At 42.3% G+C, this 25937-nt stretch overlaps 1 protein-coding gene across 1 annotated transcript in view; it reads left to right on the top strand.

Annotated features, from left to right (window-relative positions):
• Positions 1-25937, top strand: part of LOC8036807 — a 51028-nt gene that overhangs the window by 5740 nt on the left and 19351 nt on the right. The window contains exons 6-28 of the mRNA XM_029982532.4: positions 1247-1342; positions 3794-3928; positions 4537-4599; positions 4707-4763; positions 5055-5117; positions 5243-5341; positions 6902-6961; positions 7046-7105; positions 7225-7350; positions 7672-7798; positions 8767-8814; positions 9427-9506; positions 11245-11407; positions 11803-11900; positions 12855-13020; positions 13934-14076; positions 14879-15044; positions 16170-16306; positions 18006-18171; positions 19548-19687; positions 20425-20590; positions 23565-23707; positions 25184-25349. Coding sequence (XP_029838392.2) covers positions 1247-1342; positions 3794-3928; positions 4537-4599; positions 4707-4763; positions 5055-5117; positions 5243-5341; positions 6902-6961; positions 7046-7105; positions 7225-7350; positions 7672-7798; positions 8767-8814; positions 9427-9506; positions 11245-11407; positions 11803-11900; positions 12855-13020; positions 13934-14076; positions 14879-15044; positions 16170-16306; positions 18006-18171; positions 19548-19687; positions 20425-20590; positions 23565-23707; positions 25184-25349 — 2668 coding nt within the window. The remainder of the gene's footprint in view (positions 1-1246; positions 1343-3793; positions 3929-4536; positions 4600-4706; positions 4764-5054; positions 5118-5242; positions 5342-6901; positions 6962-7045; positions 7106-7224; positions 7351-7671; positions 7799-8766; positions 8815-9426; positions 9507-11244; positions 11408-11802; positions 11901-12854; positions 13021-13933; positions 14077-14878; positions 15045-16169; positions 16307-18005; positions 18172-19547; positions 19688-20424; positions 20591-23564; positions 23708-25183; positions 25350-25937) is intronic.

The raw sequence follows: 25937 nt of genomic DNA, 5'->3' as shown, positions 1-25937 counted from the left end.
GGGTCATTAACCCTTCTCCCTTAAAGGGCCACTAAAAAGAGAATTTGTTTTCTTTTAAAAAAATTTTAAAATAAATTTTTTAGAAAAAAATGGCCGCATCTCCGCGTGGTGGATGATGTTGATTGGGACGAAGTTCTGGTGGGGCTGATGATACTGATTTTGTTCATAGGTAGTGCTGATGGTGCTGATTTTTTTTTTTTATTGCTCATAGGTAGTGCTGAGTTCTGGGTTTCATTGGTATGGAATGTGTGGTATGGAACGTGGTTATATACGCTTTTGAGCATTTGACCGTGGCGCCCTCCCGTCTATAAACATTGAGCCAATGCATGCAAAGTTTAACCCGATTATATACGCATTTGACCGCAGTGCCCTCTCCTGTATAGACGTTTAGCCGATACATGCAACGTTTCATCCATGACATTCCAGCTCTTGAGTTACTACCACCTCTCGGAGCCCCATACTCGTCCCGCAGTCGTGGCCGAGTGGTTAAGGCGATAAACTAGAAATCCATTGGGGTCCCCCCGCACAGGTTCACATCCTGTCGACTGCGCCAACATTTTTTCTTTTTTTAAGAAGACAGATGGGATGGCAATCGATGTGAGCACGGACGCCGAATGGACAAGGCTAGACCCTAAGGAGCTTCGCCCCTAAAAAAAAATTTTAGAGCAATATTGTTGGCGCGAGATTTATTTTAAATCCTACGAGCAAAGTCCATGGCGTCACGGAATGGTCATAGACTCTTTCCACTTCAACGAGATGGTCATACACTCTGTCCATCTCAACGTGATGGCCGAGCCGATCTACCTCTCCTCCACACACCCGAAATGCCGAGAGAGAAAACAAGGGGAGGGGGTGACTACCGACTACATCATGTCTCGCGCCGTCACCATTGCTCTTGAAGTATATTTTTTGTGTACAATTTATTTTTTGACACCTTTTTAGTGGCTGTTTAATGCTTTTTTGACAAAGCAATTAATCACTTTATATGCTTTCTTGATTACATCAATAAGAATGCAGATCTACATGTTAGTAAGAAAAATGAGATTGCCAGGCTGACATCAGCGGTCTCGGTGATGCTGAAATCTCGGCTAAGCTGTGAGAATACATTTTTTAATGGTGGAGGCAGGGTAGTCATAAAAAGGGGACACTTGAGAAGTTCCTGGTGGTGGTTTGGCATGGTTAGCTGAAGTGCCGTCGACATAACCTTTTGTCAGTTTCGATAACTGTCTTCCCCATCAATTTTCAGGACCCTAATCAAGTGTGCAGCATTTCTGGCCTCTGCAATCCTGACTTCATGACCCAAGGACTTCAAACCAAGCTGCAGCAAAGCCTGCTTCTTTCTGTAAGTAATGAAACTCAATTGTAGCTTACCTTCCGTCACTATTTAATGCTCGGGTTGCCCGCATCTTCCTTTTGCAGTATCTTCAATAGACTACTTCCATAAAGCCCTGCATGCAACACGGCGCGCGTTGCACTCTGGGAACTAGTTGGCCAGGGAGGAGGGTGGCATGGTTTCGGTTTCGATCGACACGTCGACAAGAGATTGTTTTCTGGTCCCGAGAGCGTCATTTGTGGTCTCTAAACTAAGCTAAATGGTCATACCTCGAAGCTTTAGCACAATCCAGAGACTTATAGCTTGTCTTAACACATGCTTGTCGTATTTTTGTACTTGAGCCCTCCTGTTAGTGTTCCAATCGAGGTATGTGGACGAGCCAGTGCTGGGAGTCTCGACGCTGCGAAGCTCGGGTGCTCGGGGATCTTGCTTGTGTACGAATCAACAAGCTGTAGCAACCAATAAGTATGCATACATCGAGCTCGCGCCTTTACATTAGTGTTGTTGATCAGGAAGTTTGCTTCGTGCGTTCATAGACGAAATATTACTTTTTGCAATTGCTGTTTTTCTTAATGTGCCTGAGTACGCGAGGTAGAACTCGGAGGTGCCATTGAAAAGCTCAATTTTAACACACTTATCTCTTATTTGTACTGACCCGCAGCACTGCACGAAGTGAAGTCCCTACCCACTTGCATTCCACTAATATTCGACATCGCGTATGCGCATAAAGTTATCCTGCAATCATATAGGCAAATTCGCGCATACAGGCCGTTTTAAGAATGCAAAAGTCGAGCACTTGTGTGAAGAATGTCGCACCGTTCGCCGGTAGTGCGTCAGACGGGCATGAACCCCTATATTGGGGTTCATGCATGCCCGTCCGGCGCACGGTGCGACATTCTTCAGACAAGTGGTCGAACGGATTCAAAGCGCATTTGACGACTGCTAATGGCCATAATATTTGTTATGTGTTTGCTTTCTTCCTGCCTGAGTATGCCGAGATAATTTCAGACACACCGTTCCCGGCACAGATCTCGGGCGTCAGTAAAAGCTCGTCCAAAAAGGCTTAGCGAGGAGTAGGGGACGCTTGTTAGGGCCTCCGTCGTAGCTAGCCGATCTCAGCGTTTGCGAAAAGTTAATCTTCTATCAGCATACAATTCTAGTGGGAGATATATGATGACACGAGGAAGACATCATAGTACCTTTTGTGCAGTAGTGAGGTCGAATTTATTGCGTTTCCTTAAAAGTTCATGCGTAAACGCTGGCCTCAACTTTGATACCCTGCGAGGATGCGGCTTGCTTTTCGCCCAATGAAGTAACGAGAAGCGGACATTTGGCAAACAAAATGCGTGTAAGGCTCCAGACGAACAAATTTCAGTTGTAGTTCTCTGGTACTAGACGGGATTACTGACATTGAGCTCAAAGATCCACTCGTGGGGTGAGGTGACTAAGCCACGACTTACTACGTTCGCGTACGCACGCACAATATCCAGTGTTTCGGGAACCAAGGAAAGTGCCCCGGTCTTCGTTTTGTATCGCTCGAGAATGAGTGTGTTGTACCTTCGTGAAGAGTCAGGTAAACGAAAATGCAAGCAGCGCGTTCGGTCGCGGCGTGATAGCATGAGATGAAGCTGCTCAGTCGAAACCGAAACTGAGTGGCCAACTAGTTCCCAGAGTGCACTGCGTGGTATTTCGCCGCGATGGGGCGCGTCGGTTTTGGAAGAAGTCCATTACATTGGCATCCCTTGGTTGTGTATGTTTTGGCAGAGCTAGAACCTCACATGATAATTTTATGTAACGAAGTGTTTATTGCTTATTTATTTTCTTGACATTGCTGGATTCCCCACCCAAACCTCTCTCCTTCCGCCCTGCATGCATTCCCTACGTGCACAACACATCCCATCGTTTGAGTGCACTAGCACATAAATTCGACACCAGGGTTCTTTTCACCGGCAAATTCAAATTCGGCAGAATGTGCAAGCGCGCTAACAATCCCGAACCTCCGCCACGAGCGAGGCAGGCAACACAGAGCAGACTCCCAACCGCCCGCAGTGTTCGCTACTGCAACGGTCTCCCTGTGTCTCTTACATCTCCCCTCATCCAACACCCCTCATCCCGCTCCCCCTCTCCCCATCGCCTCCCCAAGTCGAGCCCGGAGCGGCTAGCCGCCCCAGTAAATCTGTCGTTGCAAGTCGAAAGCTGTGTCGTTTGTTTCGTCCTCTTGTGTGTTTCTTTTGTTTTAAGTCAATTTAGATCACCAACATGCTCAAGTCTTTAATTGTAACTTGCAATGTTCTGTTTTGTAAAGCTGTACTTATATTAGTAATACTGTTCCTTCTTGAAAAATTGTGTCCAGGTTTTTGTCTTATTCTCATCCACCTGAAACTTCCGCACAGCAGTGCATCTGGTCTAATGAAGGTATGATGAAATACGCACAAACTCAGTTATGTAATTTTTTCCCAGTCTTTCCAGTCTCGCGTTTTCTTGCCTTCGAGCGAGGCCAGCACATCTGTTGTGGCAACTAAGAAGAGCTCCGATTGTGTGTTGTGCAAGGATGCCATGAAGTACTCGAAGAAAATGTTCAACAAGATTTCGGAGGTGAATATCTATTTACTGCTCATTGGTGCGGAAATTACATTATGCGATCACGTTCTGTCCTATATTGCATTTCAAGCTCTGTTGCAATGAGAAAGGATAAGAAAATGTTTACAAAAAGAACTATACAAAAGTTGTTAGACTCATATACTGAACCTTTCTGTGTTAAAACCTGACCTCATGTAGCTACAACTTGTAAACATACCGGTGTACTACAGTAAAACCTCGTTATAACGAAGTTGAAGGAGCGGTTGTAATTATTTTGTTATAACCATTAGTTTGTTATAGCCAATGTCCATATCTTCTCACTATATTAGCAAGCAAGGGGAATTATGATTGCTTTGTTATATCCATTAGTTTGTTATATCCCATTTTGTTATAACAAGGTTTTACTGTACATACTTATTCCTAACACACAAAATACAATTTTTTTAAATCATTTAGTGTACAAATAGTTAATTGTAACAGTCTACAACAGAAGTTTCTAACATCAACTTATAAATTTAAAGTAAGTTTTTCAAAATGTGATGTCCTTTGGAAGCATTTGCTCTTTGTCACTTTGCTTCTTCAAGCTCTCAAATTGATTCAAGCCTGCAAATTTATTCAATCAGGAACGGATGACATCCATAGTCCTGAAGGCTTGTGAGAATCGCCTCGGAAACCAGTCACCGGAGGTAATACTCATCACTCGGTTCCTTACTAATTTCTAGGCTAATTATTTAATTAGATTTGAGTCATTGCAGTGTACTCAGGCCTAAATGTGTTTATGTTTTTTCTCTAGTGTCAAGCTATTGCAAAGGTGTTTTTACCTCCAGTTTTCAAGTTCCTACGCACCATGGTGAGAATTTGCTCCTCTCATTGTTTCTTTTTTTTTATTTCTGCATAAAAACTTCTTAAAAGATGCAAAACATTTTTTAACACTGCAGTAAGGATCAACATCATTGGGTCTATGCAATGGGATAACAGCTTTACTTTTGCTGCAACAGAAAACAACCTTCGAAATATTTTAACTTTGCAGTTTATCTGCATTTTTACTTCCTCTTCAAATTTGCTTGCTGTTGGCAGTTTTATTTTTTCTGGACAAGTTAGTACTTGACTGCTCTTTATGTTGCCTTTTTCTTTTCAAAAGAATCCAGATGCTTTCTGTGCCCACCTGAAGCACTGCACACTTGTTGGTTCTACAAAGCTAGAGGTATGCTTGGTCTTTATCTTTTTAATATTGATCAGTAGAGCCAGCATGTTAGATGGAGAGCCTATCATAAAGTCAGTTGTCTGTTCAAGTTTTTTTTTTTTTAAATTTACCATTTTTTTTTCTAGGTTCCCGTATTCGCCAAGGCAAATGACGATCTCACCTGTGATTTTTGTAAGCAGCTAGTGGAGCATTTGAGACAAATCCTGGCATCTAATGCAACTCAGGTTTGTCTCATTTTCATTTTTATGAATACTTCCGTTTCATCATAGTTACTCGCTCCCAATATTGCCGGGGTTGGTCCTTCTTTTCATGCGAGCTTTAAAGATACAATGAACCAGTTCTTCACCTCGCCTGTTTAAGGTGATAACTTGATATGTGTGTTCTGAGGATTCTAAAAATCTAAAAAATGCGTGCCCCATTTCTATAGAAGGAATGCATTCGAAGTGAGACGTCGACGTGGAGCAGTGCAGTGAAAAAAAGCGAGCAGTGAAAAATTGTGTCTCGTTCGTGACAATGTCTTTATCGAAGTGAGGTATACACAACAATGATATGAGAGTTTCTAGAATTATTGGAGCATATACTGTAATATACTACTACGAAAGCACCTACTTCATACAAACGCCCACTATTAACTTTACCCAAACTTGGGACATCTGCAAATTGCACATTAAGTGCCCACTCCCTCCAAAGCGCCGGCATCAGCCAAAAATATTCACCTTGTTGCTGCGGCCCCGAGACTGGCTGCGGCAATGACGGAGGTATCATGTAAAAATAAACACACCTTCTCCGATTCCGTTCACCCTGCCTTCGAAGCACTTTATTGGATGCCGTCTTGGTTTTTATCGATTTGACCGGACAAGTCTTGATTAGCCCAGTTTTCAGTGAAAGGGCGGTGAGTGCGTCTTGGGTACTTTACAACAAAAATAAATAAATCTTTAAAAAAAAAAAATTAAGTGGACAATCTTTTTAAGACGCCTTTACGGTGAGTGTTTTGCTACCATCTAATTCAGTGGCCTGTGATTAGGACTTGCCTTTACAAATTCAGAGGAAATGAAATGAGTCTGTGTCTCGGCATCTTCCCTTTTCTCTTAACACAATCTCTCATGAACAGTGCATTGATCGTGCACAAAGTTGTATATTTATCTCAGGCTCCACTTTGGTGTTGAATGCAGTCGATAAGCCAGCTTGTTCATAGTCGTGAGCATTTTGTCTCTGCATTGCTCCATATTCCTCGACTTATCAAAAGCGGACATTCCTTTAACAAAAATGCACTGTTGGTAATAAAAAAACCAGAATACCAGTTGTTTTTATTGGAGTAAACAGTGCCTCATTTTTCTTCTTTGGTGCTGCATCATTAAAAATAAACTGATTCTTGAGTAGTTTTGATGAAAGTGGTCTTACTGGGAAAGACTAGTAGTTTTATTCTGTGTGAATTGCCATTTGATCCTAATACGGCGGTCAGTTCTATTTGCATTCAATATAAGTATTTATCCGAATATTCATGTTCCCTTCACATACGCTCAGGAAACTTGTAAGTGCAAAGAGAGATGGACCCGGACCAGCGTTAACATTTATGCCCTTCTCTATTTGCAGTTGTATGTATGTTTCCTGAGCGTCGTACACAAACTAGCTCAACAACAAGTCTTGTTATTTGCAATTAATTTGCATTTAACTTTAGATTTAATTTTTTATTTTTTTTTATTTGTAGTTGTAACTTTGTGAGCCAATCAGTTCTACGAATACTCTTTTGTTATAGTATTTGCATTCGGTTTTTCATTCTTCAGGAAGAGCTGAAAGAAGCCTTCCTGAACTTCTGCGAAGAGCTGGGTTCAGCAGCCGAGGAGGTGGGAACCTTTTGTCTTGCACCTTGCAATTGCTATTTATTTTTGCAGCCATTGCCAACATGTTCGTCTCCTTTTCCCCTTTAGTGCCAGAAACTGCTCGATGAGTACTTTGACATGGCATACTCCTATCTTCTCGAGGCACTTGTGAGTACATTCAATGTTTTAGTCTTCATAGAAAGATATAATTTCAGGTTTTGTTTTCGTGAAATTGGACAATAGTTCGCATTGACAGACCCAAGGAGACTTGATGTTCCCTTTTCCAGACCCCCGATGAGTTCTGCGCCGCCATTGGCTTGTGCCAGCAGACCTCGAAGGGAGGTATGAACTCGCAGGAGAAAGCCATGAACAAGGTTATTATGAAGCTCTTCCCATCGTCGGAACAACAAAAGGTAACGGGCACTACGCTTTTTCTGACATCCAGGCGGTTGGGCTTTGAATCTTTTGTCATTATTTCGGGCAGTTGTTCATTAGCAATGTCATTCATGTAATTGTTCCTGACTTGAATTACAATTCAGGCTTATTCGAGAACACAAACGGGCTAAATCTAATTGACGATTGAAACAAATGCTCGACACTGGTTCTTGAGGTTCACTGCGAACTTCCTCATCTTGAAATTGCATCCTTGAAGCATACGCATACCTGCCAAGTCTCCCGCATTACCTGGGAGACTCCCGAATTTCGTTTCGTATGGTTATACGTTGGCATTTCAGAAGCACCTCCTGAAACTGAAGCTGAAGAAGTATGGGAAAGTCGGCCCTTCCTACAAGTCGGTCAAATCTATGCCTCTCGTGAAAGTGGTTCCTGCACTGCCTGCAAAGTACCTGGAGGCTAACACATGTAGGCATCTCCTGTACTTATGCTATCTCATCTGTGCGAAGGATGTGAACAAATTGAACTTCATTTGCTGCATAACAAAGAGACAAATACGGTAGAATCCTGTTGATATGTCTCTTGCAGAAAAGCGCAGTAAAGCAATGTATAATTTGGGAAAAATTTAGCTAGAAGAAACGCTTTTGGGAGCCTGTAGATGCGACAGGAAACAGCATTTATGGAGCAACTTAATTCACATGGACGTTTATTGCTGCGAGAGACTACCATATGTAGGGCGGTTTCATTGGATATACCTACCTAAGGTTTGAAATCGTGGTGTACGCCATGTTGATGAACTTTTGCTCTAATCCCTTCTATGCACAGAGGCATCGCTGTCCCATTCGCTCAAGTTCTTTCGCATTGTGATCAACTGCTCCCGCCACAGTAGTCAGGAAGGTAAAAGGGCATTGGCTGGTGTTTAACCTCAATAGATATTGGTCTTTATTCAGGATTATTAAGAGGATTCGGCGATTGGGAAGTTGAGCCCTCGGCGACGGAAATACAGCCGCAGTAGGTGCCTTTGGGGAGACTCCGAGAGGAGAAATACAGTAAGCACGGATTTATGTGGCCCAAATATGTCCCCGGACATACTTACCAAGTTTTGTCGTCGACAGAGCCACTTGTCACGCTTGTGCATTTCACCAATACCAAAAGCAACGTCAATAATTGGCCGTCTGCACGCAGTCTAATGGGGAAAGTGGCAGACGCTGTTCATCAACATGGTGAAACGTGGCCTATTGGAAGTGAAAAGGTGTTTCGTGCAATGCCCTATACATTTAAAATATAAGTAGATTATTTCTTTTCAGACTGTTTTTTAATATAAGTGCTCTCTTCATGACCGTAACCAAAGAATGTCGATGAATAAAGAGGCACAAAAATGGGGGGGGGTACTGTATACTAGGTTTTGAATGTTCACCTTTGTTTATCATTTCCAGCTGCTGCCTTGCCAATGGTAAAGCTGTTTCCCTCCCAGAAAACGAAAGGTGAGAGCTCTTTCCTTGCATCTTGGCAGAAAGTAAACGCTGTTTGTAGCATAGTTTGTTGGGCTCAAGGAAAAGGTGCAATGAGAAAGTTGTTTTAGTACTCTCCTGGCGCAGCGAAGCAAGCTGATCTTTCAATTTGTTTTCTTCAGCTCTCTCTGGGCTAAGAGGCCAAGCACAAAGCGCCATTCACACACTTGCAACCGAGTAGTTTCGAGAGAGACAAGACTGGTTTTTAAGCCTCTTGCGATGGCGGAGGACCAGATGCGCCGCTGCGGAGTAGGTCCTATGCCATCGCAAAAGGCTTAAAAACCGGCCTTGTCTCTCGGTCCTACCCGGTTGCATGTGTGAACAGCGCTTAAGAACTATGGAGCATTTTTGTATATCGAAGGAGGGGCATGCACACAAACTAGTTTTACGTTTGCAAAAAGCAACTTTAATTCAGTTTTTTTGCTCTGTATACAAAAAGAAATTTCAAAATCCTACCTAATGTTGTTTTCAGCTGTGAACTTCTGTGGCAAAATTTGTTTTTGTAGAAACCTTAACAACATACTGTGATATCTACGAGTGAATTGGGTGACTCTCTAGCTTGTAATTAATACTTTTTTTTATCAGCGGGTGACATAATCACCTGCTCCCTCTGCAAGTCTCTCATCAACCTCGCTGAGCAGCTTCTCCCTGGAAACATGACCGTGGTAAGTGCCATTTTTGATCCTCTAACTGCAGAACTTGACGGTCGGGATGTGATGATGCTGTGCACACTTCAAGCGATATGTAGAAAAATAATAGCGATTTTGTTCAACAAACATATTAGTAGTGTTGTGCGAATATTCAAATTTTCGAATAGTAGTTTCGAATAGTACTCTATTCGATATTCGCTTCGAGAGCAGTTGTAATATTCATGCTTTTCGAAGTGTTCGCAAACTCACGATCGCAAGTTTGTTTACTGTCTAAAAACCAGAAAGAAACGATATCTAAAATCAAGAATATACTCGCACGTTCGGCAAAACAGTATAAATATTATGGTGGGAACTTTGAAATATATTCATAGTAATTATTTTATCAACTTTTTTAATAACGGGCAAAAGAAACCGAGCAACGAACTCCAGGGATGCCGGCGCCATCTTTGCCAATCTTGGCACTCTGGTTGCCAGCACTCTTTTCTCACCACCGCCGCGTCCAGACATAAATTTAGAAAAACAAGTTTAGGATAAAAATAAATACCTTTAGAAATTTCTCATTTCCGATAAAACTCATAAGCACGGATTCAAAACATTTAAACTATAATATTTCAAATTATTATTATATTAATATAGCGACAAAGTGAGTGGATGACATAGACATTGTCAAAATGACGGCAGGTAAGTCGGTTGGCAAGATGGACTAACGACAGCGTGAGAAGTCCAGTTTGGAAGTATTTCTGTAAACTTCCCTCTAAAAACGGCCAAGTTTTTTGAATGGCAAGTATTCAATATTCAATTCGAAAATATCCTACCAAAATCACTATTCGCTTCGGATTCGATTCAAACTCAAAAGCCGCGTCGGCACCAGATGCTTTCAGAACAATCACCACATTGTTCACTACAAAATCAAGTATGATCTGTGATAAAGTTACCGCTGCCTGTTGCTAACTAACACTTTAGTGTTCCTAACACATTGTCGCAGACGTGGATGTGGGTGTGTCGACATACACGAAAGTGCAACAAAGTTATATAATTGCATTCCATGGCTTGTGCGTGCACACCACAACATTGCTAATTTGCTGTGTGACTGGAACTCCACGCAACAGAAAATCATTGTTTTCTTTTCACAATGTACACTCGAGTAGTAAGATGAAAACATGGCACTGGCACTTTTACAGTACAGTTCCTTAATATTTTTTTTTTATTTGAGGGTTTTTGTTTTTTTTTAGGCTCCAGCAGTTTATTAGCTTGTGCGTACATATTTATAGAAATTTCACGTATTTTCATAAATGGGTCTTTGTCTGGGAGGGCATAGTACTGCAGCTGTAATTGTTTTTCGGATTACGCAACTCGTGGATTCTATGGACTACATATAACAATGTTTTTGTGCGGTTGTGTCATCAAGTTTCCAGTCTAGTGTCAGTTCCAAACATACCGTAATAGGCATCCCGGAAGATAGCCCAGCTAAAATAAAAAGTGGGCTAACTTCTGGTGTTCGATCAAGAAAAGTAAAAAGAATACTACTTTTAGGTCATGTGTCCCTGCCAAGCTTAGTGTTATCGTGGGGAGGGTCAATGAAGCAAAGATGACTGCACTTCCCAGTCACCAACATTCGCTTACATCCCACCATAGCTAACTAGTCGCATTTACACTGAGGTCAACCTAGAATCTTTCTCCACAACTACCTGCACGATTGCCGCTCAGACCCAGGCTCCGTTTTTAATGGCTCTCATCATTTGTTCTTCAAAAGGAGGCCATTGCTGACCTCCTGGATTACATCTGCGACCTGTTTCCTGCTAGTGAAGAACAACAGTGCAAAGCGTTCATAGACACTAACAGGGACATCATCATCAAGTTCCTCACCGAAGACGCCGCTCCTGAAGTCATTTGCCACATGATCACCCTCTGCAGCGGTAAGGGCCAATTGATCTTCATCGGAAATGGGCAACTCACTCAAAATAATTATAAAATGGGATAAATTACAATTTGCAATGATTGAATAGGGATGCAATTTGGCAGTCAAATACATTCAAGAATGCAGATGTTCAGTTTTGCAAATATATTTTAAGACGGACATTTTATTGGTCCTGTCCTGTCTCCTCCTTCTCTTCTTAGTTCTTTGCGCTTTTAAAACCACCGTCTAGAAGCAAAGGAGTGTTCTTACCTTGATATAATTTCCTTGTAGGATACATCATTCTTTCTAAACCAAAATCTTGTTTATCCTTTTCTTTTTTTTCTCTGATCACAAAAGTGTTTTATGGATTTGTGGTGTAACCGTCCCTTTACTGTCTTCGTTTTCTCTTACCAGCGCCTCCGGCGCCAAGAGTTTCCCCTTATTCAGACTGCGACTTTTGTCAAGACATTGTCCAGTTCTTGTACAGCGAGTTGAAGAACAACAGCACTGAGGTTTGTAGGCATTGTATTAATAATTGTTATTGCTCTAAAATTATATTTTAATTGGCGAATTCCCAAGAAATTTCAGCTTTCTTAAGCAGTGTAAAATATTAATGTCTGTAATTTTGCATTTCAGTGTTGCTTTCAAACATGTTTTTTGGGAATGTCTCTTCGTTTGGCTCTTTTTCATGTCTTTTTCTACACACCTGTAGAAAAAGATTAACAGTATAAAAAATATTACTTTTTGGTATTAGGTTGTATACTACAGTTGAATCTCGATTTAACGAAATCTGATTTTACGAATTTATTGATTTAACGAACAAATATGGATTCCCCGCGCGGCCTATGCAAGAGATCTTTCTTCCTCGATTTTACGAAATTTCCAATTTAACGAAATAATTAGCGGGTCCTGGTGACTTCCTTAAATTGAGGTTCAATACACTAGAGCTGAAAGGTGACTCTGCCATTTATATTTGTTCTACAAAATTTTTTTCTCTACAAGTGTAATGACATTTACAAAAAGACTGCAGTGAGAATACAAGAGTGACAAATATAGTGGACATTCACCATGATGATTATAACCCAAGACAGGGCCAGAAGGTGGAAAGTTTTTTTTAGAGTCGAAGAGTAAGTAACAGGGACAGACAGCATCTAACGCTATCTGTCCCTGTTACTTTATCTTCCACTGTAAAAAAGATTTCCTCCTGTCCCAGTCTCGGGTTATAATCATCATGGTAAACCACAAGACCTCCCTCGCTATCTACAACTCATGAAGTGCTCAAAAATGTTTATTTGGTTGATTATGCGCAAGCAGTGGCGCCATCTCCTATCAGCAGCCGAGAAAAGCTCTTGCCTTGACTAAAAGCGGACCCGGGGTCTATGTCATTGCTTGAAAGTGTCTTTGTGCTGCGAGTCTTTTCAGTGAATGTCCTCGTTGATGCCTCGCTAACAAGTGCCATTCTGCAGGAAGAGCTCAGACAGCTTTTGGAAGGCGTCTGCCGACTGTTTCCGGGAGAGAGTGGGAAGAAGTGCCTCGGTGTCGTGGACACCTACTTCAACCTTGTCATGTCCATGATCCTCCAGGAGTTCACACCAGACCAGATTTGCAAGCAGCTTGGTTTCTGCCCATCCTGTGAGTGTTCTCTGCCCCTGGGGTGGTGCTGTTGCACTGCTGAGACCCTATAGGGACATGTGTTTCTATGATACATTGACTTTTATATTGTGCTTCACTTTAAGTGCTAGCATAGCAGATGCTACAATGAGGAGCTCCACACTTTCCACGTTCCTGCCAAGCATGTGCGTTAATGCAGTGCAAGCAGCATTCAAGGCAACATGCTCGTGCTTGCGGCTTTGGCTTTGTTCGCGCATAAAGTGAAACAAACGGTGGTAAAATAGAAAGGAAAATGATGAAACGGGGACATGTCGAAAACAGAGTCTGAAGGAATCGAGGAAAATTTTTTGTGAGGGTATATCTGTGATGCTTATTTTCTGAGACTTGTACTAGGTATTAGTTTTTGTACTAGTGGGAAATTGGGTTCTGTTGAAAATAATCCATGTCTCATTTCATTTCTATGGAAGCTATGCAGAAAACAAGTTGTCTGCTTCCTGCGCAGGAGTTTCGGTTACGCCATAACGATGCCGAGCTTTAATTGAATGGATAGTGGGTAGACCTCAGTGCTAGATGCCTTCAGGTCTACCCACCATTTTTTTCAATCGGCCAATAAGAGAGCTGCGTTCTGACATCACTGCAACCCCTGAGCAAGAAGCAGGCGAACTTGTGCTCTACATAAAACCCACTTTGCCCCCTCTGTTCCGATTTGTAGAAAAAAAATATAATTCCGGAAAACGTAGGGCCCTAACATGCCGTAGATCCTCTGGTTATTGCAATGACAAAGGCCGTCCTGATTTACTCATTAATCAGACTTTCAAGTTTACTGGTCAGTGTTATCGGAAGATATAGTACTGCTTGCCGATGTTAATGAGATGGAAGCAACTTCGTAGACATGAAGAGGCCAGTAAATGCCATTGTGTTCTCTCCTTGACAGCAAAGCAAGCACCGTCGTCAATTCACGCCATTCCCCAGCCCACGAAGCAAGTCATTAACCAGAAAGTTTCGGATTCCGAGTGCGACATGTGCGTCAATGTCGTTCAGTTTGTGTACAGCGAGTTGAAAGACAATGCCACCGAGGTTTGTGCCTGCTTGCATTCCCGTCCTATTCACTTTTTATCCCAAAAATTCTATAACTCCCCATTTATATAGAGGGTTTCTCAAACTTTTCGATCTCAAGGAATTCCTGTCTCTCACAAATGGCAGTCAAGAAACCCTTCCTAGTCTCGACACCGATGCAGTAAAGCGCTGCAAAAGCTTATGGACCTTGTAAAGATTAATGCACATACTCGGGAATGTTTTCCACATAGTCGCGCATCGGTGGATGGCTCAGATGTAATAAAACTGCTTAAACTGGGAGAATGCTTCACTTAGTTACAGGGATGGCCCAGGAAATTTGAGAGTTTGGGGAACTCCTGAGAGGCTTTTTTGGGAGCCAAGGGTTCCTTGGTACCCAGTGCAAAAACCCTTTCTCTAATACGTGGGCATACACATCATAATTAGCTCTGTCTGTAAGGCAGGCAGCATTTTTCGGTAAAATTCTGTGTGCTTGACATTGAACATGATGATAGGCCGCGCACAAATAGACAGAACAGACAAGGAAAGAAATTCCTACCTCGTCTGTTCTGTCTTCTATTTGTGTGTGGTCTATCATCATGTTTAATGCATAGCCTAGCTTACTACCTTACTACTGTTTGACATTGATTTTTGTTATGTTTGTACCTACAAAGAACAGGTTTATACTGTATGTCTGAACATGGTACTTCAATGGAACAGATCTGGTTGCCATATCTGACAGAAATGCATGGCTGCATTGGCGCTCGTCAGCATGCACGTTATGCCATCTGAGTTGTGGCTCGATGGTGCGATGAATGCATTACAGGAGGAAATTAAGCTGCTTCTGGACAAAGCTTGCAGTCTGTTTCCTGGGGAGACCAGACAGAAGTGCATCAACATGGTGAACACTTACTTCGACATGCTTGTGTCGCTGCTCACCCAGCAGTTGTCTCCCGATCAGATCTGTCAAGCACTGGGCTTCTGTGCAAACTGTAAGTATAGCTCATGTGCAAACTGCGAGGGCTTGTGTTCAAATTGGGGCAGTTTTCTTGGCAGCATCGTCGGTGATTTTGCGAAGGGGGGGCAAAATGCAGTCTGCTTTTGATGGCACGCATATATTCAGAGCTACAGTTGGGTTTCTGCATAACAAAGTTCAGTCTAACAAAAATTTTGTTTTGCTGGAGTACAGTAGAAGCCCATTGATACATTTCTCAGGGGACTACAGTCAAGGAATGCATGAGACGGGAAAACATAACGACCGATAACGCTTGTGCAGTCTTCAAATGAGATGGAAAGCAACTTCGACACAGTAGATTATCTTCCTTAGACTGTGGCTATAGGGAAGCATTGTATTTATTTGAGTATGGGTAGACTTCTAGAGTCTTCCATACTCTCGAGCTCCTTTTTGCCTGCCTACCTCCTCTTCCTACTGCTCTGGTCACATGGCCTCCCCGTTAACCAATCGGTGTCGAGCACCTCACTCCTCCTCTCCCACACGTCAACAAATCAGTGTCGAGCAAAGCGGCCACGCTTTTGTCTAGGCTTCACGAAACGTCGAACACTTAACCAAAGAGCGTTTTACGGTAATAAAAGGAAGAGGAAGGGGTGCATGTGGTTGGGCGGTGCAACGCGTTGTGTTGGCAATGTTGGGTAGCAGTTTTTGGGCTTAACATTGGGGATGACAAGGCGATAAAATGACAAATTAAAACACATATTCCAGTTAGAGCCTAATGTGCCCAACGCTTGTTTATGTAACAACCAGGAAATTGTGTTAATTAAGAATGTATCAACGAGGTTCTGCAGTATTAAATTTTTTTATAATTTCTTATGAAACCCTTTGTATTTTTAGTCTGTATATACCGTAGCATAGTCATTTTTGGAGCTATTTCAATGTCACTAAGCACTAGTGCTATTAACAAAAAAATAATAGCCTGTAAATGACTAGGTTGCGAATGAAGTGGGGAGCTTCAGGGGGAATTTTGCCGCCAGCGTGGGAATATTTGCCAGGTTGGGGAGGCACCTCCCAATGCGGCAAAACTTGTGGCAAAGTGTGCCCCAGGTGTTGGTGGAAGTAACATTGGAATCAACCAAATGCTTTTGTGTTCCTTCCTTGACAGCAAAGCAAGTGCTATCTGTCCACCCCGGTCCCCTGCCCGAAGGTCACACTAAGAAGGATAAGTCGGGTTCCGAGTGTGACATGTGCATCACCGTCGTACAATATGTGTACAGCCAACTGAAGAATGAAAGCACCGAGGTTTGAGCCTGCTTGCACTTTTGCATGCCTTTTTAAAGGAACAGATCATAATTATTTATGCAAACGTTCTATAGCATCAAGTTCACGTCAGGTATGAGTGTGCACTTCATAGGCAGCGCTGTGTGTAATGTGAACGGAATTTTTCGGTTGAAGTGTAGGTATGTGACATTGGTCTTGAGTAAGGTACGTTGTTCGGCTAGTTGGTTCATCTTAGTAAAACATATAAAATTGCACAAAAAAGACAAGGGCAAGAAGTATGCAGGGCAGGTGCCAACTTTCAACTAGTTTTATTCAGGAAAAGTAAACATGTTTAATTATGTTTACTTTTCCTGAATAAAACTAGTTGAAAATTAGTGCCTGTCCTGTATACTTCTTGTCCTTGTCTTTTTTTGCGCTATTTTATATGCTTTACTAACATTCGTCTTTGTTGTGCATATTTACCATCATTAAAGGGCGGTTCGGGTCGAAAACAAAACCAAAATAAATGACTGGTATCACTTTAGTGGCACGAAGTATGGTCACGGCCGAAATATGACGTCAAAGTGAAAGCCGCGTACTCCACTAAAACCGATTTTAAAAATGCGACCAGCTGCTCTTTAGCGGGCGGCAAGCGGGTTAGCTTTTAGCCGAGGAACACTGGTGCAGGACCCTTGTGACGTCACGTCGCGGCCGTGCGGCTGATGATCTGTGTTGCCATCTGCCTAGAAGATAGTTTCGGTTTTGCAGTAGACACCCGAAACGAAACTTTGAGCTGCGATATTTATAAAATTACACACAATATAAAAAAAAAGCAAACAAAAAACCTCGTAATTCAGGGACACGGCCTTAGCTAAAAACAGTCGTAATCCCAAATTAAAAAAAATATTGACCAGTGTTGCCCTTTAAGTCAGCATACCGTAAGGTCCTGCAAAAATGCCCATTCATGTTTAACGAGATAAAAAGTGAGAAATCTGAGGGGTGTGATCTTTCCGAGTGGGACGGCAGAAATTTGTGCAAAAATGAGCAATCGAAGTTATACTCGTCAATAAATTTTCATAACCCAGAAATCAGTACCACAGATCATGACGTGCCAGACTCGTACAACGGATGGGTAGGGCCCAGGTCCATCAGTTGTGTGGGCACTTTACATAGCAGCATGCTTTACTTTCACCACCGCTGCCACCGTGGACTAGGTGGCACAAGCTGCATCCCGATGCGGCGTTGCATGCAATCAGGTGCATGTGCTTATTTGTGCCTGTGCCTCCATAAACTTTTTAGTATTACTCACATTTTATATGTCTTATTTAAACACGATAAGCTAACTTATGAAGTGGTGAATAAGAGAACTTGGGAACACGCTTGTGGTCGCAGTTTCTTGGTTTGCACAGTTTTGGTCGCATTTATTGCTATGCCGCGATTGCAGTAAAGTTACTTCTTGTCCTTTTGGAGGCATGTCCCAGTGTCTACCTGTAATATTTGCAGTTTGAAATTCGGAAACCATTATCTCTGGTGGGGTGGGCGATGTCTCGGCATTTTTCACCCTATGGATGCAAGCCAGGAAAGCTGGACGGGCAACTTTTGGAGGCGGCCGTTTGCACGGTAGCTCCAGTGGCCAGAGTAACTTGTCGCGCCTCACAAAGTCATGGCACTATTGACGCATGATAGCGTACATATTGTGCCATTTAAGTTATGCCTTAATGCCAGGGTGATTGCATTGCAGGAGGAAATTAAAGAATTTCTGGACCAGGCATGCAGTTTCTTTCCCGAGGAGAGCAGACAGAAGTGCGTCAACATGGTCAACACTTACCTCGACATCATCGTGTCACTGCTTATCCAGCAGACGACTCCCACTCAGCTCTGCCAAATTGTGGGCTTCTGTCCAAACTGTAAGTTTGGATTCTCTTCATACCGGGGGAGTCTTTGTCCAAACTGGAGCAAGTTGTCAGGTGCTAGCGTCGAGGAAGGTGCCTAGGGTGGCAAAACGCTAGGTTTGCACCCATACTTGTTTTCATCTCAAGAACCATAGTAAAAGAAGTCCGGCTCCTTGCAGAGCGTTACTGATTTCTTCTTTTATGTAGAGAATTGGTAAGACATACGTAGGTGCATTTTAGATAGGTATATGTTATCTTATCAAGAATACATGTTTTAAACGCCAAAAGCATCGCTACTTCAAACATTGTGGGAACTACTTTGCATGGCGTATGAGCAACGCGCAGAACTTCCTTTTTTTTTAGGTAAAAATGAGTACTGTAGAATACCGCGCACCCACCCATTCCATATTAGTAAGCACCCATTCCCAAATTTGTAAGGTCTGAGAAAATAGGCGCAGTACATTTATATGTAAAACTGATGACCGGACAAGCGCCCATTCCCCCCTTTTCTCACGATTATTTCTAAATTTTGAGTGGACGCTTGCCCGGTATTTTACGGTATAGTGGTATAGATGCATTCAGAGCTGAAAGTTGAATCTTGATTTAATGAAGTTCACTGAAGCAAAATTTTTGATTTGGCAAGATATTGCCCTTTTTGTAACTTCTTTTCTTAGAACCCTTTATGTTTCGGCTTCAATATAAACCTATATTGCTTTTGCGAGCTTACGGATGAGACGGGGAGAAACTTGAACGGAATAAACTATATTCCCTGGGCTTTCATGGCTATAGAGAATTTCTATTCGTATATGTTGATTTCATTTCTGTAACAGCCCTTAAGAATTTGGTATGATGTATAATTCTTACCAAAGAATGTAGGCTTATGAGAGTCAGCAACATTTTCGGGCCTATTAGTGTATTTTAAGGGATATCTTACTGCGAGCACGCATGAAATGCTTATTGCGTTCGACTTGTTAAAACGACAAGATGCTCTACAATACCCTTGGAGATTTTTGAGTGCCTTGTGATGTCATTGATACTTTCTATTAAAGTGAAAAAAAGAGTTGCGGACTACTTTCTCCGCTCAAAGATATTCATTTCGGTGCATATTTATACTTGAAAAGTTGGCATTATTAAAGAACCAGGAACTGGCTTTTTCGTAAGCGTTATTGGATGCTGGGCTCTAAATTTCAATATAGGTAAATTTTAGTGTAAGGTAGTAAGCTACCGATATTACTGACTTCGTTATACCAAAGTTTAACTCGAGCTCCACACTTTTTTTAAATTTTCTGTTCATTGTTTTTGTCAATAATGCATGGAAATGTAATTAAAATGGAAGTAATTTCGTAGCAATGGGGAATGAACCAAATGCTGTCGTGTTCTTTCCTTGACAGCGAAAAAAATGCCATCGTCTGTCCACCCCGTTCCCCAGCCCAAAGTGCACATTGTCAAGAGTAGGTCGGGTGCTGAGTGTGACATCTGCATCAACGTTGTCCAGTTTGTTTACAGTGAACTGAAAGACAACGCCACGGAGGTATGTGCTTGTCTGCAGTTCTGCAGTCCTGTTTCAAGGACGGCCTAGTATCTACCCAGGAATTCCTTACAGTTAGTTTATGTAAGAAACAAGTGTGCACTTCATAGTCGGCACCATCCATGAGGGACATGGGATTTTTTGGTGTGTCACTACAAGCAAACCGTTAACGTGCCATAAAGCTCTGCATGAGTGTCCATCCATGTCGAAGAGGTAAAAAAGTGAGAAAAATTGGGTGAGCCATCTTTTCGAGTGAGACAGTGGAAATTTGTAAAAAATTGTAGCAGTTAAAGCACTGGTGTCCATCTACAGACTTGCATGAACTAAGAATCTTAGGAACCAATATCACAGGTCACGGACATGAAAAGCTCATGTTGAACGGTGATGCTTCCTGACTTTGAGAAGGTTATCTTTAGTGATCTTATCAGTCTGTGTAGGAAATTATTTTCTACATGTCAATTAGCGATTGCAATCTTCTTGCGGGCATCCTGTCTAGCTGGCAGTGGCCATCACTCGCATCAGCAGCCCTCATGGCTGCATGCCTCTTACCGCCGCTGCCACCTTTGACTGTGGTGCAAGTTGCCCCCCCTTTTAATACAGTGGTGCTTGCAACTTGATACTTTATGGTAGACAGAGCTAGTTGTCATGTCTGACAGGAACTTCTGGCAGTATTCACACATGATATTGTGCATATCATGCCATTTAAATTTTGGTTTAATGCTGTGATACATTCATTGCAGGAAGAAATCAAGCAACTTCTGGACAAAGCTTGCAGCCTGTTGCCCGGGTCAAGCAAACAGAAGTGTATCGACATGGTGAACAATTACCTCGACATGCTCGTTGCACTGATCATCCAGCAGTTATCTCCCGATGAGATCTGCCAAACGTTGGGTTTCTGTCCAAGCTGTAAGTGTTGCATCTGCCCTAATTTTGAGAACTTCTGTCCAAACTACACCAATTTCTCTGGTGGTGTTGCCAGTCGTACTGTCAATACCTCGTTTACCCCTAAGCTTACAGTGTGGCAAAAGCTACGCCTTTGCCGGACCAGTCAGCCGCCTTTCATTGATAACCTGATCCCGCTTTCTGTGTGTGGATATGGTTGGGAGAGTGATCATGTGGCAAAATATTGATATACGACTGGTCCACTGACCACGTAGCTTCCACTGCACAGTCTGCATAGGGGTGAACGCAGCATAGAGCTGTGAAGTAATGTTGTGTGAATATTCGAATAGTAGTTTCGAATAACACACTATTCAATATTTGCTTCAATATGAACTGCGATATTTGTATTTTTCTAAGTGTTGATCGCAGCGGGTTTACCCCTAAGCGCTTCTTACCGAGCACCGGTGCACTGCGGGGAAGCACCACCCGCAGAGCTCGCTTCCGCGGGTGTTGCTTCTCCGCAGCGGACCGGTGCTGGGTAAGAGCGCACTCAACGAAATAACCTGCCGCGATCAACGCTTGGAAAAGTATAAATATCACAATTGCCTGTTTGGGAGAAAAGCACACTTTAAAAGAAATGGAAACATTGTGAATGTTGTTATCTACGTGGCAGTAAAACATTTAAAGTTAGGCTGTGGTTGTTATGCAAGAGTATGTTAGGCAGAGGTGCCTCAACAATCTGCTTTCATTATTCATGATTCTTGTTTTTTTTTTAATTTGAGATTGACGAAAGAATATTTGCATATAGCAAGAATTGCAAATCCACTTAATTAGGTATAGCTGGGCATTTCTATAGGTTTAATTATATTTACAATATGTGGTTTACTTGCCAACCCATGGCATCAATCTTTCTGAGGTCAGTTCATAAATATAAGATTAAAATTAGCTTATAAACGGAAAAGTAGAAGCTTTGAACACCCTTCACGAGTTTAGCTTAGTTTTCATTCAAGCATCGTGCAACAGTAGTGAAAGGCTTTAAAAAACTATTTGATATTTGATTGGAAAATATTCGGCCAAAACCACTGTTCGCTTTGAATTCTCTTCCAACTCAAAATACACTACTATTTTCACAAATGACTACTATAAAGTTCTATGTTCACATCTGGTGATATACATCTGTTCTGAGCTACAATTGATGTAATGCATCCCATTTGCCAAAATAGGTAACTACCACTAAAAAGATGTGAAAAAGTAGGAAAGGAACACATGCAACACATTTTAATGATAGTTTATTTTTAGGTGAGCTAATCCTTTTGCAATAAAAACTCAATGACTGCTCTGGTAAGTAATTGGAGTGCTGTTAACTTCTGTGTGCTGTTGAAAGCCCACTATAGACATTCTTAACACACCTTTCTTTTTAATCAATCTCTAGGTTCATTACATCAAATCCTTGTGTGAGCAAGTAGTGTCATCCCTAGATGTCTTAAAGGAGTTGTCTCTATTTCTCAAACTGACAAATAAAGGAAAACAAGGAACAACTTCCACATCTGCTGTGTCATTTCATGAAAGTTTAAGGGAGAGAGGGGACAGTGTTGTAGGGCGGATGGCGGCTGCAAGTTAAAAGAAAAACATTATTTTGTGCACGAGAAAGATCCGAGACTCTAGGATAAGCAAAAGTGGATAAAAGTAAGAGGGACGTACAGGCTCTGGGTTATTAAAGAAAAAGAATGTTTCCTTTGTTTGTCTTCATTTAATATGCAAGTAAAAGAGATATTTGCAGATGTTTGTTAATTTTTATATCAAGCACTCAAAATCTTCGAAGTGAAACCTAACTTATCCCCATTTTTCCGATCGATGATATAGATCTGGATTTTGAGCTTTTATTCTAACAAAAATATTGAATTCCATTAAAGGACACATGCAAAGGAAAAAAACATTTTTTTTAGACAGCTTAGATGGAAAAAGGATGTCATAAAACGATTTTACAACGAAGAAACAAAATTTTTAGAGCTATATTTACGCTATACGAATTTGTAGTTGGCGCTCGCGGGAGCCGCCGCTGGTCACGTGGTAGGCCCGCGCACCGCCGCGCTGCGTCGCCGCCGCACGCTGAGCGTTGTGCGAACGCCGCTTCAACGCGTTTCTCCACGCCGCCGTCGCCGCCGCCGCACAAGTTCGCTTGCTTCGGGGCGCCGCCGCCGTCGTCTGACCGGCGCACGTCTGCTTGCGCTTTTTCAGGAGTTTCCTTTGGGCTCTAAAAGTTACTTATTCGTCTTGGTTTTTTGTTATACTTCAAACAAAGATGAATAAGTTGCTTTTAGAGGCCATAGGAAGCTTCCGAAAGAGCGCAAGCACCACGTGATAAATAAAGACCAGTCACGTGATAAATACAGACCACTTTTCCGCGGTACCCGCGGGCGCCAACTACAAATTCGTTTTGCGCCGTAAATATAGCTCTAAAAATTTTTTTTCTTCGTTGTAAAATCGTTTTATGGGGTCCTTTTTCCATCTAAGCCGTTTAAAAAAAATGTTTTTTTCCTTTGCATGTGTCCTTTAATAGGCCATAGAACTTTCAATTGCTGCGACAACGGAAACCCTAAGGAAGTTGTCGACGACTTTATTAGAGTTTCTTGATCTGTGCTGAGAGTTGCATTGAAAGAAACTGTTTATAGCTGAGGTTCTAGTCTTTCCAGTCTCAGGGAACCGTTGCCTGCCTTGTACGGCAACCAAGGAACCACTTTCGGCCTTGGCACTGCACCAGTAAAGCAGTGCAGAAACTTTACAGACCTTGTAAATAATAACGCATAATACTAGACAGTGTTTCACCCATAAGCACAAGTCAAACAACTCATGTCTGTTGGAACACTAGTACTCAACTTCCATAGTCTTAAAGAAGCCTCCGAGACACTTCTAACTTGCATGAACTTATATAGTAATGTAGCGGCGTGTTGTCTACATGGTTTGTGTGTACACTCTTCTGGTCTGCTTTTGTTTGCAGCCATCGCGGCATCCCCAGTCGTGACGAGTGCTTCGCATTTCTCAAAACAAGGCATCCCCAAAGTAACCTTTGGTGGAGAGTGTGAAATCTGCAAAAACGTTGTCCAGTTCGTCTACAACGAAATGAAAGACAAGTCATCCGAGGTTCGTCTGTTCGGCTGCGCTAGATTATTTACAGTAGGGTTCATTCAATCTCTCGTCCCTGCAGTTGTTCGACGACTCGCGTATATGCCACGCAGTGAAGCCAGCGCGCGAGCACTTCTTCTGCCATTTCCTCGTAGCTTTGCAGTTGCGATGTGACATCACGAGAATCCACTGGTCATTCATTCCACCTACCATAAAATACCGGGCAGGCGCCCACTCAAAATTTAGACATAATCGCGAAAAAATGGGGGATGGGCGCTTGTCCTGTCGTCAATTTTACATGTCAATGTACATGTGTACATTTTCTCAGATCTTACAAATTTGGGTATGGGCACTTAGTGTGGTATGGGCGGATGTGCGGTATTCTACGGTATTTCCAACTTGGTTACCTCTACGTTTTAGTTCATGTGTATAACCTATCTTATATATCTCTTTTCTAGTTATGACACACGTGAAGGCCAAAGATTTTCCGGTGTTTATTAATAACAAAAATGGGCTGATGTTTTTCGGTGTTCATCTATTTTTCAAATATCAATGTATGTCGGTGATCTGTTTTGGACGGGTGCTAAGAATGGCGGTCAGGGACGAAAAGAATCTCGGGAGAAAGTCAGAGTTCAAGTATGAAAGGGAAGGGTTTCGACAAAAACAGTTCTAGCTAGAGAAAAAAAATTTCCGGCAATCGGTGTGTTTTGTTTAGACAGATTTAATTTAGTTTTAATGCCAACAGACGTTTATCGGTGTTTTCTGGTTTTAACTAATTTCACAGTTTTGACACTGACGGATGTTTATCAATGTTTTTATAAAACTGGAAAGTCTACTGTCTGCCCGTCTAGAGTAGAATACCGTTGACTCGCTTTTCAGGGGACCATGGCAAAAAAACATACGGTTGGAAAAAACATACCTACCAATAACACTTTTGAGGGTCTGTAGATGAGAGTGGAGGCAACTCTTACACAGCAATTTATTTCACATAATCTTTCATGGATGGGGTGAACAATACCCTACCTTACTCATAACGGCTAGGGAAATGCGTCGACCGAGAATGCATAAACAAGGTTCTACTGTAAAATGATACTTTGTCTCTTTGACTGCACAGTATGTTAATTTTGCTTTTAAGATACCTTGCAATGCTGTAAACTAAGCTTGTAAAATCTGTTAGTGTCTGGGGCATCATCGAAGGTAACAATGCATGAGAAGCTTTAATGCGAGGATTGAAACCATCTAGGCTCGATGCATTTCAGTATCAAACAAGGCGCGTGCCATTTATCGGATGAAAAAGCCACTAAAGAGCATCTGAGCCGAGTTTAGTGGTAAAAGGGACGAAGTAAACGGGCCTTTTGTTTCAATCGTAACTATCGTTTGATAGTTCCAAAATTTATTTATTTGCAGAAATTCTAAATTTTCGAGAGATGTTTCACCACGAATGCTCAGTGTCTTGGCAACAGTGAAATGCTTTTCGTTAACGTTTCACTCCAGGAGGAGGTCAAGAAACTTCTAGATGGTGTCTGCAATCTGTTTGCTGAAACTGAGAGGCAGGAGTGCGTCACTCTGGTGAATACCTACCTTGATGTCCTGGTGCCCATGTTGCTGAACAAGTACACCCCAACTCAGATCTGCCAGAGCTTGCACTTGTGCCCGAATGGTGAGTGCAGTGATGTGATTGCTGCGCCAATTGCGCCAAACTGCGCCAAGGGGCTAACCCTGCTACATCCTGCTACATTTTGCCGAAATATGGGTAATCTGCGCCAAGCCTGCGCCAAAAGACCAATTTTGGTCGTCTTTCAAGACCGAAACAAAACTGAGTACCATAATTGAGCATGCATGAGCTAGGTAGCGCAAGCGGCCGCCCAACAAAAAGTACCCTGTATCAATCGTCTATCTCGTTTTACATAGTTTTTCCCGCCACCTCTTGTTTCACGCTCGCGTCGTTGATGTGTCTTGTCTCGCGTCTTAAAAAAAAAAAATTCACTGATAGACGCGCGCATGTGTTGACGCTTCAGTGCTTCAGTCGTTGTACAAAGCGCTCCAAGTGCTTAAGTGCTTTTGGACCCTGACTCGCGATGTCTTGTTTTGACCTGACTCGCTGAGGTTCTTTTTTCTGTGTGTTTAGCATGTAATTTGCCTGCCGGCCAGGAAAGCACGTGCCGCTGGACTGTTTTTTGTCGTATTTTGCACACAATTTTGGAAACCAGTTGGCGACAGAGCGGAGTGGCATGGTGTCTGTTTCGAT

Source organism: Ixodes scapularis, unplaced genomic scaffold, assembly GCF_016920785.2.
Source record: "Ixodes scapularis isolate PalLabHiFi unplaced genomic scaffold, ASM1692078v2 PGA_scaffold3__209_contigs__length_174095766, whole genome shotgun sequence".
NCBI lineage: Eukaryota > Metazoa > Arthropoda > Arachnida > Ixodida > Ixodidae > Ixodes > Ixodes scapularis.
The sequence above is the reverse complement of the archived record's forward strand: the minus strand, read 5'-3'. Positions and strand labels throughout refer to the sequence as shown.